At 38.4% G+C, this 21,499-nt stretch overlaps 1 protein-coding gene across 2 annotated transcripts in view; it reads right to left on the bottom strand.

The window, feature by feature from the left end:
* slc39a11 (solute carrier family 39, member 11) overlaps nucleotides 1–21,499 on the bottom strand; it is a 122,101-nt gene that overhangs the window by 89,282 nt on the left and 11,320 nt on the right. For both annotated transcript variants that reach the window (XM_084341974.1, XM_084341975.1), the window contains exon 4: nucleotides 5,946–6,104. In XM_084341974.1, coding sequence (XP_084198100.1) covers nucleotides 5,946–6,104 — 159 coding nt within the window. The remainder of the gene's footprint in view (nucleotides 1–5,945; nucleotides 6,105–21,499) is intronic.

Genomic DNA, 21,499 nt, shown 5'->3' with positions numbered 1-21,499 from the left:
TGCTAGCTATTATCACAGCCTGACGTTTCCACCACTGTCACCATGGCACCAAGGAAAGTAAGGGCAGAAGAAGAAGGAAGACAGAAGAGAGGTGGATTACGTGTAGAGGGCTGCAAGGCTGACATAAAAGTGGAAAAGAGTGATGCAGTATTTCAAAAGGCATGATGTGGAATTGATTAGGGGAATGATGGATAAAATGATGTTAGATTACATCATTCAAAGAAAAAAACAGGAGACAGTCAGCTAGCATGAGACCAAGTAGCACAAATATAACTGCCAATGAAATGGTGAAAAATAAAGACGATAGCATATTCTCAAAGCTTTTTTGCATTTTCTGCAGACCTGTACATCTCAAATAACACTGCTGGAATTTGTTCATGCTTTAGTGCAAAAAAGGAGCATCCAGTCATGGCAAAGTAAGGTCAAGTACACCAAGATATTTTGGAATAACTTCTTTTGAGACTGACAGCAGAGAAAACTGTCTCCCTTCACCAGAGATCAACTCTCACATCCCTGCCTGTGCCAGGTTTAAAAGGGTCTTCACCTCCACACATTCTGTATCTTAGCTGCCTCAGCCTCAGGGGCTTGAGACAAAGTTAGCTGGCTAGCTGCACTGAGGAAGCTTAGTGACAAAAAACTCATTGAATTAAACATGATAACAGTAGCCCGCAAAACAGACACACTGCTGCCACCAGTGCAACCAAGCATCTTTAATTTGCCAAACTGACAGGTTTAATAAGAAAATAATAAAAAGGCACATGGAGATGTAACATTAGTATAGTATCAAACTTCTTTTCATTTTCTCTCCCACATGTCACAACCTCTGACAACTCCTGCCTTATGGCAACTAAGAAAGGATACACTACTTTCTTGCTCTCTCTGGTGGGAGACCTTTTAAATCAATATGTTACAATGATGCAGGGCTCAGTAGTCGAATGCTGTCAGTGATTTGGCACAACCCAGGTAGGCACCCAAAAAGTCACCAATTCAGTATCTTACATAATGTGAAATATGGTCACAATCTCCCTTCAGTTCCTGAGCTATGGTGTTGAATAATAGCCAGAAAAGCTTTTTCAGAACATTTTGATGTCGCAGTGAAGCTAAACTTTTGAACATAAAGTTAAATCACCTTTTAAAGTTAAATTTATCCTATTAGATATTTGTGTAACATACTAAAAATTGATGTATGGAACAAGGCCAAAAACGTGTTTCGTGCAATCGTAATGACCTTGACCTTTGATCACCAAAATCTAATCAATCCATCCTTCAGTTCAAGTGGACGTTTGTGCCAAAACAAAAAAAACAAAAAAAAAACAGGTGTTCTTGACATATCGGCTCCAAAAGAATGGGACAGATGGACGGACAACCTGAAAACATAACGCCTCCGGTCATAGCTATACCTAGCAACAAGGTATAAAAAGACTCCATCACCATTGTATCTGAAGACTTGTTTCTTACCATTTTTTGTGATTGTTACAGAAAAGGTTCTTTTTAATCAAGTTTGATGAATTCACGAGGAACACAACAACTTACAACCTATATGTATATATAGGCCAGGATAATGTGCCTCATGCAGTAACGACTTACATGATTACATGGCGTTAAAGAGTGATTAAAGGCAGCTAATTGGGTATTACTGAATTCACAAGTAGTCCAGGCCTGCCGTTTGAGTCATGTGCATGGTCTACCAGTTTCTTCAAAAGATCTGACTTACAGAATTCAACTAAATAAAAAATTAAAACGTAAAATACACTTGCTACTCTGATTACGTCATAGGCAGTAGCTGGATTCATTTTATTAGCTAATTGTTTAGCAGACGCGTGTTTTTGTCTGCTAATTTGATAGTGCAGAGCTGTCTGTTTTTCACTCTTGAGGTAACATTTATATGAATCTTACCCACAAATAGAGTGGAACATACACCCTTAGCAATTTGGAGCATTAAATTATGCTATTACCTCCTCATAAACACATGGCAGGCTGAAACAAGCCATTTAATGGAAGAAGAAATGAGAAAATTCATGGGAATCCAACTCAGACAACAATCAAAAGAAAGAGATTGAGGAATACAATAAGAACATGTTCTCCAATGAGGTTGACAGCCTTCTATTGCTCAGTCCCCTCTGAGCAGTTACAAAAGCATGCTTTCGATCAAAGCACATTCTCAAGACACTATTTCTCCACATTTTACTGTACCAACAAAAACACAATAAAAAAAAAACTCTTCAACGTATTATATTGCAGCAGTACATCAGACACTAGTTTCAACAGCTTTTAAGGTTGTACTACCAATCCACAGGAGCAGTGGGAGCGTGGTAACTACTTACCATAAGTCAGACGTGAAATTTCTCCCATATGTCATGTATTCAATTTAGGTCAATTGTCTTTCTATGAATAAACACTGATTTCAAAGGATTCATATATATGTATGTATTCATCACCAGTTTAATTTAAAAGACATAATTGACCCAACTATTGTACAAACTGCAACAAATTACTCGCCTGCTGTAAATTCTTTTGAACAGTACAGTATGTTCCCCTAGTGAAAGCTTTAAGCCCTGAGAAATGAAACCCATTCGACACAATTGGCTGGAAAGCCTAAATGCTTCCAAGAATGGCTTGTTCGCCCATTACTACTGATACAGTTTTCTTTCAGAGCATTTCCTCTGCCTCAGATTACCAATTGCATGCAGTTACTGAACTGCAGCATGGGTGCTTTTAGGCCAGAAGGTCAGCTGCCCAATTAACTCCTGCTGAGTTGAGTGGAGAGGCGGGAAATATGTTGGACCTTAACGGCTTCCTATAAGGTTAACTTTCAGTGCAGCTATAAGTGAGTCTAGAATTGTTGTCCTTGAGCAGCTACTGCTTCTTTTTTGGTTCAAAACAAGAGACATTTTCATCATAATCTCTTTAGTCACAAACATTTTATTGTGTCAGTGATTACCAGTTGGGTGCTTGCGATTATGGAAGTGGTGTAAAGAAACAAACTGCAACAAAGGGTGCAAAAAAAAGACTAAACAGTATGTTAAACATGCAAACAACACTGGAAAAAAGGCACTTCAAAAATAAGTGAAAACAGAATGAATGCAAGCTGTTTTCTGCTTGTAATAGGTAAACCATCTGCCAATGTAACAAGTGAAAATATGCTGTCCAAAAACAAGTCCCTTTATCTCACTAAAATGCTATTGTTTGTTGAGTAGGTGATTGTGTATTATACTTAGTGTAACGGGATATTTTGACTAAAAAAAAAAACAGACAAAAGACTGAATAAAGACCAATATACTTGGTAAGATTTTGAGTTTTTCCAGTGAAACATCGCTGAGAAATAATGCAATAAGTATATACTGGGTGTAACTAAAAGCTACCATCTCTATGTGCATATAGTATGTTTTTGATTCCCTTAGCTGAACAGCCAATCAGAGCAATTTCTATCACACACGGGCTCGGCCATTGATTCAACATGCTCAGTTGACTGAATAGCCGCCCACAAGGTCAGACCGCAAAAACTAGAGCCACAGACGCTCATCCGGCCCATCAGCCAACTGTCACCCTGCCGTGTCAGACACTAGGAGTTGAAATTCTCCAAAGGAGTGATTTACTAAAAGACCGAAACTATATGAAACCTCAAATAGCTTACTTCATCTATGTGTGCACTAGCTAATTTATTTCTACATATAGATGGGATGAATCACCCCCCTTCGTCTCTCTCCATTATCCTCAATAGACTGTGTATCAGTGTGTGTATGTGCGTTGTGTTCATATGAGTGTGTGTCATCTTGTATGAGTGTGCATGACGGTGATGTGTCAGCCGCTCCTTCATATGTAATTCGCGTCAGTGCTGCTGTCCTGGTGTGACTGCAGGAGCTTAAGGCAACAGCTGTTCTCTGCTGTTCCCGCTGTAGTGGCTGCATCGCATTTCTGTCTCTATCAGTCCCGTCTCTACCCGTTCCTATTCTCTTACACACAGCTCAGATGAAAGCTCAGATTTAATCAGTAGATAAGGTTCACATGTGCAAAATCATGATGATGACTGATGATAATTATCGAATCTTCAACTCTCTTCAAATCTTATTTTAATTCAAGGTTTGTACACGTCTTTAAATATCGATATACAGTATATATCAATACCACTAGTTAACTTTCCCATTCAATTTAAATTAAATATGAAGCTGAGCTGCACAAATAATCAAGTTGAAATAATAATGACCTCGCTTCATCTTTCAAAGTTTACTGATCACTGATTCTGTAGAATTCAGCTGAAGTCAAAACCATTCAGGTTGAGACCGAGGCAAGTCCAAGTAGCTCCAGGACGAAGTCACGACCAAACAAATATAAAGCAAAACAAGACTAAGGGTCGATTACCATGCTGGCAGCTCTGAGAAAGCACTTTCGCACAGTGGTGTTTAGAGCCATCATCAGCATTCCTGCTCATCATAAAACACAATATTTCATGTAAAAATGCATGCACATTCATAAGCACTCATTCACACAAATATACAGGTGAAAGTGCCAATGAGATGACATCATTGGGAGAGTAATAAAAGACAAGGATCATACAGTGTATCCAAGACCACACACACACACACACACACACACACACACGCACAAGGCACAATAATCTGGAGAAAAGACTTGAGACCAAGACAAAACATGAGTACTACAGCCTTGGTAGCATCTTAATATCAAGAGCCTATATAAAGCGCATCTCTTCTCCAGAACTCAAGTCAAGTACTTTGTCTCAAGCTGTTATCTCCTTCAAAAAATTGACTAACCCATTCTATTGTGAAGAAGTCAATGCGACAGTCACACACAAGAGACTATGATTCACCAAGACAGCAATTGTTATCATTTCAAATAATAGTTAGGTGTCCGGATCCCTGGTTCCCTAATATATTCCCTGGAAAGTAATTTCTGAAGAAGTTTCCTGCAAAGGACCAAGTAATTACATACTAATCACAGCAAAACACTGAGAAAAGGCACAGCTTTGAAGCTACACTGTTGTTGTGCAAGTTACCCATGCCATGGGCATTAACACTTCCCCATACCCTTACAGATGATGTTTGTAATTTTGAGCAGGTTATAATCTGGATTGCCCTTTTCCTCTTTAGCCTGGAGGACACGACATTCATGATTTCCAAAAACAGTTTGAAATGTGGACTCGTCAGACCCTTTTGACTTTGTGTCTGTCCCTCTCAGATGAGCTTGGGCCCAGAGAAGTAAGAGATGTTTCTGAATGTTGTTGATCTATACAGAGACAAACTGTGTTTACCGACATTGTTTTCCAAAGTGATTCTGAGCCCTTTCAATTTATGCAATCATGCCAATTGTATATGCACACGCTGCCTGAGGGATTGAAGGTCATAGGCATTCATTGTTGGTTTTCAACCTTACCTGCAGAGATATCTCCTTATTCTCTGACTTGAAGATGGTGAATATAATAAGTGAATAGTGCATTGAGAAACACTGTTCTTAAAATGTTGGGCTTTTTGCCCACAGGCGTATTTCTCAAAGTGGTGAACCTCATCCTACCCTTGCTTGTGAAGGACTGATCCTCTAGAGGATGCTCCTTTCATACCCAAACATGATACTCACGTCACCTGAACCTGTTTACCTGTGGAATGGAGCAGGTCAAACAGGTGCTCATAAAGCATTCTACAACTTTCTGAGTCTTTTGTTGCCCCTGTACCAACTTCATCAAATTTAAAAAGGGTGTATATTTACAAAGAAAAATAAAGTAAATCATTTGAGCATTAAATATCTTTGTATTGTAGCAATTGAATATAGGTCGAAATTCATTTGGATTCTGTATCCATCTACCTTTTACACAGCATCCCAACTTACACAAAGGTGCACTTGCTACATTCAGTGTTCACATACCACTAAAAACAATATCCTTACAAACTTTAGTGGAATATCCTCTATGTGTGAGATTCACATCAGGGTCTTACCAGCAGGGGCATCGCAAGGTCAGCAAAGTAAACAAATGCCGCTCCAAGTGTGAATCCCACAGCCACCGGCACGAAAGCGAAGGAACCATATTTCCCAGAATCCTCTGCCATGTCGATCGCCGGTGCCAATAATGACCAATAGGAGGCAGCCAACATTACCTGAGAGAGGCCAGAAAAACTTTTTAAACCAAGATTACTTACATCCTGAAAGGCTAAGCATGACAAATGAGATATAGACTGGGGAGTAGTCACAATTCACATACAGACCTGCTGTATCATAGCAGCCTTGTCTCATGTGCCTTAAAATACAGAAATATCTATATGTCATCAATAGTGACCTCTTTACAATTACCATTTAATGGTGCATAAAGATAACAAGAAAATGTTAACTGTAAACAGTCACTTCAAAAATAAATGGTGTAAATGAAGACATCTGATGGTGACATTTCTTATTTTTAAAATAAGAATTATAAACCCTTAATCTGAACTAATTACCTCCGCCAAGGAAGTAATGTTGTCACCTATGTCCATTTGTTTGTTTGTTTGTTGGCTGGCTGGTTGGTTTATCAGCAGGATTATTCAAAAACTATAGAACGGATTTCCATGAAACTTGGGAGGATGGATCTCGGCCTAGAATAGACTAAATTTGGGTGCATCAACTATGTCAATTATGATCGAATTACTTTTGGTGAGTTGGTGATTCTCACTTGGAAGACTCATCTGAGCAAACCTCCATTGTAGTTTTAGGATAAGAATACAAAAGGTCTTGTTGCATAAGGCCCATTGTTTCTTAGATTTAACTGCAAGTGAGTAGTGTCCTAAGGTGAAAGTAAGTCGACTCAATCTCAGAAAGGTGAGTCCAAAACTTATCTGATATAAAATCACAATGTTTGGTCCCATAAATACGGTCTACTAATTAGCATAAGTATGCGTGTGTCCATGTTTGGATATGTGTGCTAGTGTATGGACCGCTTTAATTTTGACTTTTCAAAGCAGGAAAAGCATGAGTGGAATTTATAGTATTACTGATGGCTGCATTCCATTTGGGTGAGCTAGTTCCAGGGCTTTGGTATTTACTGTATTCATGCTCGCTCACTCACAATCGTTATTGGTCATACTGTTCTTTACCTTCTTTGACAAGTCAAAATGTCTGCCATGAAAAGGGTCTATTCAGCATCCTCATAGGTTATCTGCCCAGAAAGTATCTTCTACTCCACAGCCTGGTCTGTTTTAATCAGCTTTCAAAGTCTGAACAGAGAAGGGGAGGTTCTGTATGTCTGAACAAACTTGTGTAGCCTTTCGATCTTCATGTATGCACACAAACTATCCGCAGCTTCTTTTGTTTATCGCTGCAGGTTGCCTCAAGCCATTTTTTATTCTGTTTGAGTTGCAGCTACTCTCATAGCTGCGTCCTGAAATTCCTTCAGTACTGGAAATGCGCGACACCAGCCTGCGTTCAGCCCTGCCAATCAAAAATAATGGAAGCATACTGTTAGGTTGCAGTCAGCTCCTGCACTCAAAAGCAATATACCGCTGGCAACACGCCTGCTAAGCTTTTTCAATCACACCATGTATAACAATGCCAAAGGTGATTGCAACTAAATTTGTTTGGGTCAAAATGGAAATGGGTGCTGAAAACTTATGAATTACGGTAAACTCGACAGTTTCACTCTAGTCTTATTCATGCATTCTGCAATCAAATTCCCACCATGATTGCAGAGTAGTGATATCATCCTGTTTTTCATCCACCGTGTAGCCTGTCCTTATGCTTCCAAACAGTATTTATTGGTCCCAGTGAGGGCTCATGCCTCTTTCATGTTCAGCATATCCGCTTTCTAACTAAATCCCGGGTTCGATGTGCAAGACAATTGGCAAGAAAGGGGAACAGAGTTAAACAGGTAGAAGCAGAAAGCTGGAATCAAAATACACACTATGTAGAACATAAACTATTTATTTGAAAATAAAGGGCAAAGGTGTTCAAAAAGAAGCCAGAAAAAGACTAAACTCGAAAGTTGACGGCTGGCCCATATCGCCTTCAAATAATATCACAATATTGCAAGATATTTTTGTTGTAACAACAATGCTTTCTTTAAAACCCTCTGATCACAGTCGTTGCAAACAGACCTGCTATACGGATGTCTGTGGAGTTCAATTGATCAATACCAAACTCACTAACTCAATGCACACCGAATTTGGGTAAAACATGTCCATGATTATTAAACAGACCTCACCCTGGTATTCGACTGCTCTGCTCTGCTGGTACAGTGAGGTTTCCCCCACACACCCCCACCTTACTGTGGCTGACGGTATAGTTCCTCTAAAACAAATCAGGTTTTCTTTAATTTCCACAATGTTGTAATGTCCTGCCCTGATGAATTACTGCAAAGCAAAGCGCAATGTAATGGCCGATCAATAATTTTCACCTGAGCTCAGGCAGATTCTAATGTGTCCCACAGTCGATTGAGATAATAGGTGTTGGCATATATAGCCTCTGTTGTGTGATAACACATCTTCTCTTTTTTCTCTTAAAGTTCATGTTATCAAACCTTTTCCATGCTACAGAAGTTGCTCCTTCTTTTAAATTAAATCCTTAAAACAAAACTGAAAAGGTAGAGATAAACAAGAGCTATGTATTGGATTACATGATATTGTATAAGTACACCTTATTTCATCACCAGGAGGTACTGTATATATTAATATATACATTTTATCACAATAAGATTTGTACCAGTATCATCACTAATGGTGTGGCCCACCCCTGTTAGAAACCATACATACCATCCAAACTAAGTAATTAATTTGAGACAAGGGAACCAAACCCTTGAGAATATTTTTTGTGACTGAATTAGTCAGTATTGCCTCTAAGGCTGGACTGGAGTTCTGCAAAGATACACATCGATGTTGAATGTCATGGGTAACATTAGGTTGCAAAGTTTTGCAAAGGAGCAGACGCACAAGTTTCCCAATCTAAATCATCTAAACAACACGTTGTGTGGCCCTGAGCGTTACATAATCAGATAGGTTGTTCTAACTTTCTGTTGTGAGGCTGGTTGTAAATGAGAAAAATGTTCGTGTTTGTACAAGTATAAAAGAAACAAGCACTTGAACTCTCTCTCCTCAAGTCCATTTACATGTAGCCTGGAAAAGCATTGCTCAGTCTGGTACCATGTGCTGAATGAATCAACAGATTTTAAAACCAACTAATCAGTGCATCAACTGATTTTTTGTATTGGTAAAACTTTTTTCCAGAGAGGAAGAGTTTGGTCATTGAAATGGCTGGTGACTGCTGCCTTTGGTTTTGATTAAATCTTAACATAATCTTTAAGGTCCAGTACTGGACACTGACCTTATGGCAGTACTGGTTTTATAGGCCTAATTATGATTCTTATAACAGGAGTTAAGCAGTCCGATTAGAAAATGGTTTCCTTCCCAGGCTGTTCCACTTCACTTATTTTTCAATTATATCAAGTAATTTTATCCCAGCAATATGGAGCCTGTCACAAGTGGACAGGGCAAAAACAAGTGTACATTACTACCGGGATGCATTGTGATCTGATCAGTCAAACCACTAGCTGAGGTGGTCTGGGATACATTTGACCACAGTTGCTTTGTTGTGCAAATGTTAATGTAGTCTGATGCATCCAGGAAAAGGGCATAACAGGATAATACATCATCAATACAGGACATATCGGTTTATTTGGTGACATATCGCCAATGTTCAAGACAAAGAGAGAAGCAATAACTGACGTAATAACCGTGCACAGGGCTATTTGACAGGCAGTGACGAAATCTCAACACAAATGGCCAGCTGGAGACAGCAGTATAGACACAGGTGTACACAGAAATGTGTCTCAGTTGTTCACCAAGTCAAAACAGAGCCATGGTTGATCAAATACAGCAACCCGACTTTTGATTCCCATGATACATTTCTATACATGCATCTGTGTTAACTTGCAAACTTGTAAGAGGCTTTACTCATTTTCTCAACTTTCCTTATACCTTACCGCACCAGCAGCATAACCCATAATCACGGGAAGAAGCACTCTTGAAGGGATTATTTTTATCTTCCACACCAGCTCTCTTCATTATAACTTTCCAATGTCTACCAATCATGGGTGTGATTCTGTAATCGGGGAAAAACATCATGTACTTCTGTTCCAACTGAGTCAAGGTGAGGAACCATCTACATGTTAATTAGGAACAATCCAGAGCACACATAAGATTAGCAGTTCGACACACTGCTGTTACAGCTGCCAATCCTCAAAGGTGCACAAGGCAGACTGATGCGAAGGCACAAACACTAACGTTGTTAGTTGCATGTGTGTCACGTTTAGGAATTCATGCTTGGAGTATCTTGGATTACAGCAATTAAATTCCAGGATTACTATTACTACTATTGGGAAGCGGGACAAATGCAATTTGTGTGTTTCGATGACTGATATAAATGATAATGATTTTGATATCAAGCCAAAAGCCAAATGTATTCATGGAGAATAGATATTTCAAAGCATATGACAAAGGACTTTACTATTTAAGTAAGAGTGAAATTAGTACAACGCACTTTGTTTCAATAAAACTCTTCTCCATTGTGAATATGACACTACAGTCAGAATCATGTTAGCTATAGGGAGTGTTTTTTTGTTGTTGCTCAGATTAAACAAACAAAATAAAAAATATTAAGTACTAAGTTTGGAGGTGTTCTTTGGTAAATTTTGTTACATTCCGAAAGAGCCTACTTGTTAGTTGAGGCTAGCTGTTCCTCATGTTTCCAAGCCTTGATGCTAAACTAAGCTAAGTGGCTGCTGGCTGTAGCTTCATATTTTGTGGATGGATATTAGAGTGGTATCAATCCAATCACTAGTCTCAGCAAAAGAAAAAGTGTATTTGTATTTCTTTAAGTAGCAGTTTTTCAGGGTGGAGTTTTGGTATTTAATTCTCACAATTCTTTATTAGAGTTTGTTTAAGGGAATCACCAAATACATGCAGTTTTACTGTGTAATTACATGGAATGAAATTGAGATTTGGGGCCATTGATTACGCAGCCACTCTCTTGGAAAAACATGCAAAAAAAAACTGCTTACATATAAATTGTTCATTATATTCCTCCACCAAACATAAAAATAGATAGCACTCTTGAATAATCCCTTGACGACTGAGGGAGACCTACAGAGAGATAAGAAATTGAGGATGCTTAAATCAAATGATGGTGATGATTGAAGTGTAAGATGAGAAAACGATTAAACTCCGAGATGAAGCGTGCAAATGGCTTTGGATGTTCTAAGCTATTCGTTGGATGCATGATCATATGTGATGGATGGTAATGGATGGTTTTAGTCTCAGCAAAAAAAAGTGTATTTGTATTTTCCAAAACTATTCCTTTGATGGTCTAAAGCCAAGCAAACCCCAACTCACAATCCAGTTGCGGATTTAATGGTACAAGAAAACAAAACAAAACAACAAAGTTTGATTATCAATATCCTGAAGTAATTCCATTTCCTGACTCTGGGAAGTGCCAAAAAATGTAATGAATTATTTTACAAGAAAATGTTAATTACTATAATTAAAGATAATTGATTTTGCTTCCATGTAACTGATTCATGCTCTCAAAATACACTTTTTTTGTTGATTGTGACATGAAAAATGAGCTCAGAAGCCTCTCAATGTAACTTCTAAGAAAAAGGCCCAAATTGTACACAGGCTCTCATGGCTGGCACAACTGCTGTCACCACTTTGGATACGTAAGGACATAAAGTCTGTGAGGGTTTGTGCAGCCTAGTTCTAAATTATTCACAGTAAAAAATGTGGAGCATGCTTTTAGACCTTCTACTTGACAGAAATGAGGGGAAAAAAAAAAGAAAAAAAAAAAGAGTATTTTACTCCAAGGACAAAATGAATGGTTTATGCCAACAAGTGACTCTGTAGTATATATGGCTCACAGCTGGGATAGTCAATTTAACATGCTGGCAGCTCCAAATAGCACTGAGGGAGGCCAGTTTGAAATAATGGAACTTTAATACCCAGGAAAGCTGTTATCACATGACATCACTTAACACCACGCAGAAAACTGTTATCACCTTGGCTGATCTGAGGGCAAACAGATACAAAGAATCTAATTTTGCTGAGCACATCTCTCTCTGAACACCGCTCTTGCTGGCTGCTATTCAAAATTCAATTTTGTAAGGATGGGTATAGATGCTGATACCGGACTATCAGAAGGATTTCAAGGTCAATAAGTAAGTCTTACTTAAATCTTCTGAGACACAGTAGTCGAGAATGCAACCTACTTTTGTTTCCATCTCCCTACTTGTTATGTTAATTTACTACCAGTATTCTGTTTTCCTCTTCATTTCCAGTCCATTTAACAATCTCTAGTCTCACTCATTAAGTGTGAATTTAACACAGCCTCAAGGCTATTGAAACACCTGTCCAACAGTGATGCCAGCACCCAATTACTGCTTTGTTAGCTCATTCAGGGCCAATGTTAAGCCTTATGGAACTAGTTTTACATATACATGTGGAGCATTCTGCCCCAGATATAATATAATATGAACAAGGGCCAGACCGGGAATTAATCTGCATACCGTATGTATGCATTAGCATAGGAATGTACAAAAGGATTGTGCAAAACTGCAATCGAAAATAAGCGTAGTCATCATTATTTACTTCCTTTATTTAGTTATTTTGACCTATATTGCCTGTGTGAACTGCGTCTATTAAGCTCTCATTTACTTGCACTTACACAGGTCGGTCTGACCATAAATAATATGCAAGGAAGCAGCACAGCAACACACATGATTCCTAGTAGGTTCCCCTTCAAACTGTTGTTGCCATGAACTTATGTCCAAACATTCAGTTTGTTGACTTTTTATCCAGAACTACCATTTTTGTTTGTTAGGGGCATGTCTCATACAGTAATTATCATCAGGTCAAGGCAGTAACGGTAAGGAGTCTGGAATTTTGTTTTCAAAATAACTCCAATGGTTAATATATATGTCAAAATTATGTCTTTTTAGCCATTCGTCTATTTTTTAAAGATTCAGGTTGATAATTAAATTCGGATAATTTAGTAATGGTGCCCAAACTGATCGGCCACTGATGTTTTCGTTTAATAGGTGGTCTCTATCAAGGCTGATCAGAAGAGCAGATCAGATTAACATGTGGGACAGTTTCTCACGCATAGCTTAAAGGGCAGTAGATGACAAACAGACAATTGCTAGGCATATGACTATCAGACCTAAGGCAGATACGAAAATTCTGAAATGATACCGTGGTACAGTTCCATTTATCACCGATGGTTCACTGGCAGGACCTTGCAATTATGTTGCGCAGGTTAAACCAAGAGGGCACTGAATATCTGTATAGAGAGTTACAAGTAAATATTGAACTGCAGTTTAATGTGACAAAACAACTAGTGTGAAGTAAAAAATGTACATCAACTGAGTAAAGTTTGGAGGTTGAAGAGCTTTGAATTTGGAGTAACAGATACCTTACATTAGTTTACATTTTGTAAATACACACTTCATATGGAGACGGGGAGACAAGAGATGTAGACACTTTAAAAAAAAGAAGCTGAAAAAAAAACACTATTTAACCCTTGCATTAATTAATCAAATAAATTGTGCTAGATCATAAACTACATTGTCCAAATAATTTTTAGCTGAACTGAATGTATAGATTAAAGGGCAAATAACAGACTTTGGCGATATGAAAGCTCTGATCTATGTGTCTGGCATGCTCTTTGGCTGAAGTGTTTTTAATGTGTTGACCTACAGTCTGGCATAAAGTAAATTAAATGATTTATTTAAAAGGAAGCTCACCAATTGAAAATAAACTTGAGGATGGTGCTGCTGAGTTCTTTCCCTTTGCTGTGCAAAGCAAAAACAAATAAAGAGCTGTAGTCTTTCCTGTGGGGGATTCAATGCCTTTTGATTTCTTGGGTTCTTCCAGTTTCTAAAATAACTGCAGAATTTTTTTTTGCCAGCGGTGGTAAGTGGCTCTATCATCTAATCACAGCCTATGGCAAAATATGCTGTACAGAGAGTTTGATTGATTGCCAGGATAAAGACAGGTATAACACGACTTGATTACTCCTCTACACAGAGGTTCTACTTCAAACGATCATTAACTGACTCTGTGGAGTCCTTTGCATGTGTGTCAAATAATACCGTCATTATAGGAGAATGGCAAACTATATCACACGTCTTCAGCTTACCATCTTTACCGTTTCTCTGTCCTTATCCCACTTGCTTTTCAGAAAAAGATTAGACAAAATTGAGCCTCAAGGTAGCTCCACTATTATCCTCTCAACATGTGTGTGCTGCCAATTGCATCGCTCCTTTTGGCCTTTTTATTTTTTGCACTGTATTCCTCCTGTCAGTGCAGCATCTCCCTCTAAGGAGAAGATGCTTCCATACATTTTCCTTCTCCAATCAATTCATCTTTCTTCCTGACAGGTGTTCTACTCCATCCATCACGTATCATCATCCATCCAACATCTAGCTTAGAATTTCCAAAGCCATTCACACACTTAATCTCGGAGCTTAATGGATCTCTCATCCTACACTTCAATCATCACCATTATTCGATCTAAGCGTCCTCAATTTCTCCCTCAATCGTCAAGAGAAAATTCAACTGTGCTGTCTATTTCTATGTTTGTCGGAGGAATAGAATGAACAATTTATGTTTACTTTTTTTTTTAGCATGTTTTTCAAAAGGGTGGCTGCGTAATCAATGGCCCCGAATCTCAATTTAATTCCATGTAATTACACAGTAAAACTACATGTATTTGGTGATTCCCTTAAACAGACTCTGATAAAGAATTCTAAGAATGAAATACCAAAACTCCACCCTGAAAATCCAGGTCAGTACTGAATTTAAAAAAAGACGTCTAAAATTTAGTGCAGACATTGTGTGTGCATGCATGCGTGCGTGTGTGTGCACGCGTGCTTGCGAGTGTGCGACTACAGTCTGCAGAGTGGAGGCAAGTGGATGAGCAAATGAGACAGCATGCAAAAGTCAATAAAGGGGAAGGTCTTGCACTAAGTTGAATGAAATTTGAAAGCGTTTTTCTTCTTCTTGAGACCATTTTCATCCATTTTCATTGAAGACTGAACAGAGATGAGGGCTTAAGCTCACCTCTACCTCTGAGTTAGGTTTCTCAGTACAATGACACATTCCACACAGAAACTAAGAGACATTAGATTTTTTTCTATCACTAAATTCAGGAGATTACTGGGAGAAATGATCAATTGGGAGCACAGAGGGAGAAAGGGTTAAAAATGAGGAGACTCCCGCTAACATGCTCACAATGACAATGTTAACGTGCTGATAGCAAGTATAAAGTTTACCATGTCAACCATCTCAGGTTAGTGTGTTAGCATTCTAAAAAATCCTAATTAGCACTAAACACAAAATTCAGCTGAGGCTGATGATGGTATCTGGACATAAATCGAAGCACTGGCAAATTAAAATTTTTAACTGAAGATTATCAAAAAAAAATGACCAAAATTAATCAAAATGTCTCCCAAATTCAATAGTAATTAGTCCCACAGTTGTCAGGAAATTTAATCCAAAACCAGTTTAATCTCGCAGTGGTACTACAGGAGAATTCAGGGTTCACTGAAGCCATTGGGATTCATCCTCTGTGGACCATGAACGTCTGTACAACATGTCCATCAAGTGGTTGAGATAAAGTATTTCACAGGATAAATGAAAGTGCTGACATGGTGGTATTGCACCAGAAGAAAAGTCAGGCGATCAACAAAGTCATTAGGCTCCATCCTCAGAAAATGTCATCGTACACAATCCAATAGCTGTTTTAGTGTCGACCAAAGTGGTGGCCCTCCCTCAGGCCAAGCCAAAACCATTAAACAAGCTAGAAACATATCCAGTCCATACCAGTGTAACATTGAATCAATTCATGCTGAGTACTTTCTACAAACAATTAGTGCTGTATCGAACACTTCAGAAGGGTCATCTGCAGTCTGAACCATGGAGATCAAATCCTGGAATGGTGCATTATAGCAGTAAGACATAGATAAGCATATGCAAAAATTAACTTAATTGTATGTAAAGCTTTTGACAGCTCTGCATATCTTAAAATACATAAATGCTACGTGTGTGCATCCCTGGAATTGAACATCCATGTGCTTCATTGATCAAAGGACCAATCTTAAAATGAAGGCTCATACCCTACTCACTTCATCTATACCTTAGAGGACATTCGACCTTGTTCCTACTCTGCTTCTGCATTGTTCTGATTGCACAGGGGACAGAGAGATTAGTCCAAAGCTATTTGAAAACCAAAAGAAAAGAGCAGCCTGACAGACGTTAACTGTCGATGGAGAATTGCCTGGAACGAGATCCCGAAGATGTGACATGCATTATTCATACATTATTTTCCAACAGTATTGAGTGGATGAAGTTGTCATTCGTCAAGTAAAAATACAAGATATTGCTGTCTATGGTTTTGGTGATATTTGAAGGCCTATTTTAAGGGGCAAAGATTCAAATTGCATTTGTTCTTATTTACTAAAGGACCACACCAAGATGCTTGGAGATTGGAGAAAAAGTAGAACCACTGTCAATTGCATGTTTGGGCTCATACATTATGTATTTTGAGGCATTCCTGTTTAGAGGTGCAATATAAAAGAGAAGTTTAGACAAACTGACTTTGCGCCTTACTTATCACTGCCAATGCATCAGTGCTGCAGAAGAAACTGTGTCTTAACATCTAAGAAAGGCAGGTTACAGCAGGAGAAACTAAAGTGAAGCACGGTAAGCAGTAAGACAACAGACAAAAGAACTCATCAGTGAAAGACACTGTGAGAGAGCTGTGACACACCCCCTCCCTGTACAGGTGAAGCAATTCATATTAAATAGGCGGCAAAATTAAGAGGGCTTCAGTGAGTTGAGTCATCACCTGAGAAGACCTTGAGTCGACTCACATTTTATCAGTTGAATCAATGCACTTTTGTTTAACAACCTAGCGATGGTATCAGGATCGGTGGCCCAACGTTGGCGTAAATGACCCAAACATTATAAGGAGGGAGCTGCAGACATTGTTTTGGTGTCTGAAGGCTGGAGGCAACCTCTCAGCTGTTCCATGTTCCTGCACCTGCCATATCAGCTGTCAGTCTGTTGCTGTTATGTCTCTGTAAAAATCAAACTTTAGTAAAGAAATCTGCCTGGAATGATACAGTGCTTCATTTCACTATTCTATACACCTCAGTGCTTCTGGCTAGCATCCTTGTGAAGTTTGTTTTTCTCACCACAAACCCTACACATTACAGCTTCTTGTATAATGCAATTTTACTTCACAGTAGCTCTCTGTTCATCACCATCACTCATAAAAGCAGTAATGCAACCTCCAATGTAACCTTTCTGTTGCCCTGAGTGGCTTTCAGCTGTGGTTTTCCTGAGTTTCAATGGCTCACAGAAAGTTTATGCTCGAGTTGGTCGATACTGCCTATCACAGATATAATGCTATTGGAATATATGCTGTCGAATGTGACCCAATATATACAACTTTTTAAAAGTTATAATACAGAAAAAGATACACGGGATGACTAGCTAGGGAGACTTCCAATATTTGAAAATCAAATTCTGCTCGCAACCACTGAAAAAATGCAGGCACTAAAGCATTGTCTTCCTCAACATTCCCTTGTAGAGTAGAAGAAACTAGAGACACAAAAGCATTACACAAACTGAAAAACATTAACAAATTGTTCTGTGACACCTCCGACTCCGAATCCTGAGGAGGAGACAATCACCTGCTGAGGCGCAGATCAAACACTGTTCCTTTTGAGAGTCGAGGGAAAACAGGGAGTGCTGTTGACTCTGCAAGTTGAAAAACCTGCCACTAATCCTCATTCATGACAAAGGCTGACACTGTAATTCTACAAGGCTATGAAGCAGATGCATCAGAGCCCACAATACAATATCTCTCTCTCGTAGATTATTTTCAATATCCCAGAGGGAATCTGCAATATTTCAGAAAGAAATGAAAACTGTTTCTGTTATTAAATGGAAATATTGATGCAGGATACATGTACAGTGTAAGAGGAGCTACAGTAAAACCATAAATGTGAGCTCTCATGGAATTTAATTATCATGGAACTTAATCAAGTTAAGTTAAAGAGAATGTCAGGTGCTACAAAACTGCTTCAACAAAAATGACAGTGTCATCAAAGCACCCAAAACCAGAGTGCCAATATCATCATCGAGATTACTACATTATTATATGAGACCACGCCCATCTTTGGACTCTGCCTTCATTTTGATCCCAGCTACACACCTGCTTCTGTGTTAGTTCCTAGGACCACATTTAGCCATGATGACACACACACAGACTCTCAAAGTGAAAACATGGCTGTCGCAGCTGGTAAAAATGCATCATCACAAGTTTCAAACATGCAGGTCCAAAACGAATACTTCAGTACAGAAACAAGATAATTGTATCCTGTCACTTGCCACCAGAGAGAACACATTATGCTAGTGCATGTTTTGTGTTTCCATTATTAGGCTTCTCAATGAGCACATAAAATGTCTTTTCCTGTAAAGGTTAGACAAAAGTACTCGTAGGTCAAATGCATTTGCATTTTAAGCACTGAGATTAACCATCACACAGCACATTTCCGAATGCAACAGTAGAGAAGCTTTGAACTTCAAGAACTAGAAAGTTACAATGTGCTAGTAATAGTTTTCTTTTTCTTGTTGTAATCTTTTGCCAAAACACACAAAAGGTATCACCATAAACCATACAGAAGCAATACATACCATTAGCCACATATTTTTTAAACAAATTAATCATTCTTTCATCTAAATTATACTGTATTATCAATGTATTTAATTGTGAGGCAGCTGAAAGCATTGCCAATCTAGCTGTTTTACAGCAGTGGGGAAGACACAAGGTACAAATGAGGTTCATGAATATTATACCTTCTAAAATCAACTAGGGCTGAAAATAATTATAGTTTTAATTTTCCATTAATCTGTTGATTGTTTTCTAGATTAGTTGATGACTTGTTTGGTCTTTAAAAAGTCAGATAATGGCGAAAAATGTCGATCAGTGTTCTCTAAAGCCCAAGAAGATGTCCTCAAATGTCTTTCTTTGTCCCCAACCCAAAGATATTCAGTTTACCGTCATAGAGAGTAATGAAAGGAGTAAATATTTGTTTGATCTTTTTTTCTTAAAAAAATACTGAAACTCATTAAACATTAATCAAAGCAGTTGGCAATAAATGTAATAGTTGAAAACTTATTGATTAATCGTTGCAGCTGTAAAGAGAAAGAGTAGAGCTGAGGCTGATGGGCATTTGATCATTAGCCAAAATATTGGACATATTTGCACTGACCTGACTGGCTCCAAGTTGTAACAATTCACCCTCAGGGAATGACCGTCTTTACCAAGTCACACAGCAGTCCATCCAATAGTTTTGAGATTATTTATGCTGAACCAAATTGTGAACCTCATAGTGGTGCTAAATGAAAAGTCAGAGGATTACCAAAGTGATTTGGATTCATCCTCTGGGAACCATGAATGTCCATCTAATAATTGTTGAAATATAACAGACTGACTTGGTGATTAGAGCCAACATGCTGCATGGCTAAACTTATGATTAGTTTAATTTTTGATTATTCTGACAATTACTTTCCTTTTAATCTACAAAATGCCAAAAAAAATGGGAAAATTGCTCATCATAAATGTCTTTTGATTGATTAATTAATTAATTAATTAGTTGACTGAATAATTGTTGTACCACTAGTTTCCTACAGATCAAAAGATCATGTTCAAGGCATTGCCCAATTGATCATTACTACAGTTTCTCACATTCACACAGTTTTCAAATGTAATCCTGCTGGCAATGAAACATCTCCCCTGGTGCAACTCTGAATTAAAAGCTTCTCTAAAAGGGCATGTCCAGAGGTCTATCAGTGGAAGGAGATGGTTTTTCTTGTCAAGATTTTCTCTGGCAATCACTGGTTTAAAGACCTTCCCCACAAACTCACCTCTCTAACCTTTAGGCCACTGTAAAGTCACTAACCTGAGAGGAAATAATTTAACAGAGATTACTGAGCAAATGTCATGAGAAGAGGAGTAGCTAACCAGAAGCTTCCCTGCCCTATTCACAACACTATGCTCATGCTTGCGGGGATATAAATTACAATTAAACATGATATACAGTTTCTGTGAATACTAATGTGATCAGTGACATTCAGCCAATTTTCCAGTTGCAGCATGTAATGCCCCGGGCTGGTTATGTATGCTGTAAGAGGTAAACAGCCTGCAGCTCTCCATCATCCCAGGATGAAGTCATGTCTCACATTTGACTTAAAGCAGCGAGGAAAGCAATATGTGAGCATGATGACAGTTTACATTAATTCTGCCACTTTTGTTTGTTTTGTTTTTTTCTCACGCTGGATCCTACAGTGAATGACCATGATTCAGTTAGTTTGATTTGCACTCAGCCACACAAAGCAATACAATAACCCAGTTTATTCATGTAGAAAGGATACGGATACTATATGCACAGCTGTAGAAATCTACAGTGTTACTTCATGATTACTGAACTAATACTGCACTATCAGTGAAGGAATGTAACTAAGCACACTTACTCAAGTACTGTACTTAAGTTCAATTTTGTGGTATTTCCATTTTCTTCTTGCTAATATTTCTGCTCCACTACATTTTGGAGGCACACCTGCTAGTTTTTACTTCACTACATTTATTTAATAGATGTAGCTCCTTTAAAAATAATGTTTTCAAAGATCAGTTACTAAAACACAAAAACACCCATTATGACAATCAGAAAAATGCTGAATGTCACATCTGATAATCAGGTGACCCATTGTATACAGTATATAGATACATGTAAATATACAGCCTTTTCTAACTCCCAACGCTTCAATTACAGCACCCAGATCATTTGCCCCATGCAATTAGGTTTGATGCTGTAGTTACCAAATCATCACTTTTGGAAAACACATCCTCATACCTGAGCAAGTAAATAGATCAATTGCCAATCACTCCCAAAACAACCTATGTAACCGTTCCCAAAGCAATATGACTGTTGCAGCGTACCAGTGACAGGCGTACCAGACCTTCATTGTAAACTATCAGGTCGGTTAGGTTTAGGCTTCAAAAGTTCTTTGTTAGGTTTAGGAAAACATTGTGACTTGGGTTAATATAACTAAATTATTATGTAAATTCTGTTACATTGTGTACGTGACGTGACTTCACTACATAAGTAAACTCAAATAACTCACCGTTTACTTTATACTGCTTTGCCCAACTTTCCTCACAAGAAACGTCAACACGGGTCGTAATGAGCTGCTTTCAAAGTTGCCCCATGTGGTCGTTTTTCTGAGTAGGCAGTTTCTGAAAGTGCCCCTCTAGTGACATAGTATCAAGAATGGGAAGGTCTAAGACGGGGGGTGGTAGGGTTGGTTAGATGGGTCGTACAAAGTTGTTTACCCCAAAGACTGGGATACACATCCAGGAAGTGACGTGACTGAATGTGATGTGGCTGCATATTTATTTTTGATAACTTGAC

The sequence above is a fragment of the Pagrus pagrus genome (genome assembly GCF_965226575.1).
Source record: "Pagrus pagrus genome assembly, chromosome: 21".
Classification (NCBI taxonomy): Eukaryota; Metazoa; Chordata; class Actinopteri; order Spariformes; family Sparidae; genus Pagrus; species Pagrus pagrus.
Note: the sequence above shows the minus strand (reverse complement) of the source record. Positions and strands in the feature narration are given on the sequence as shown.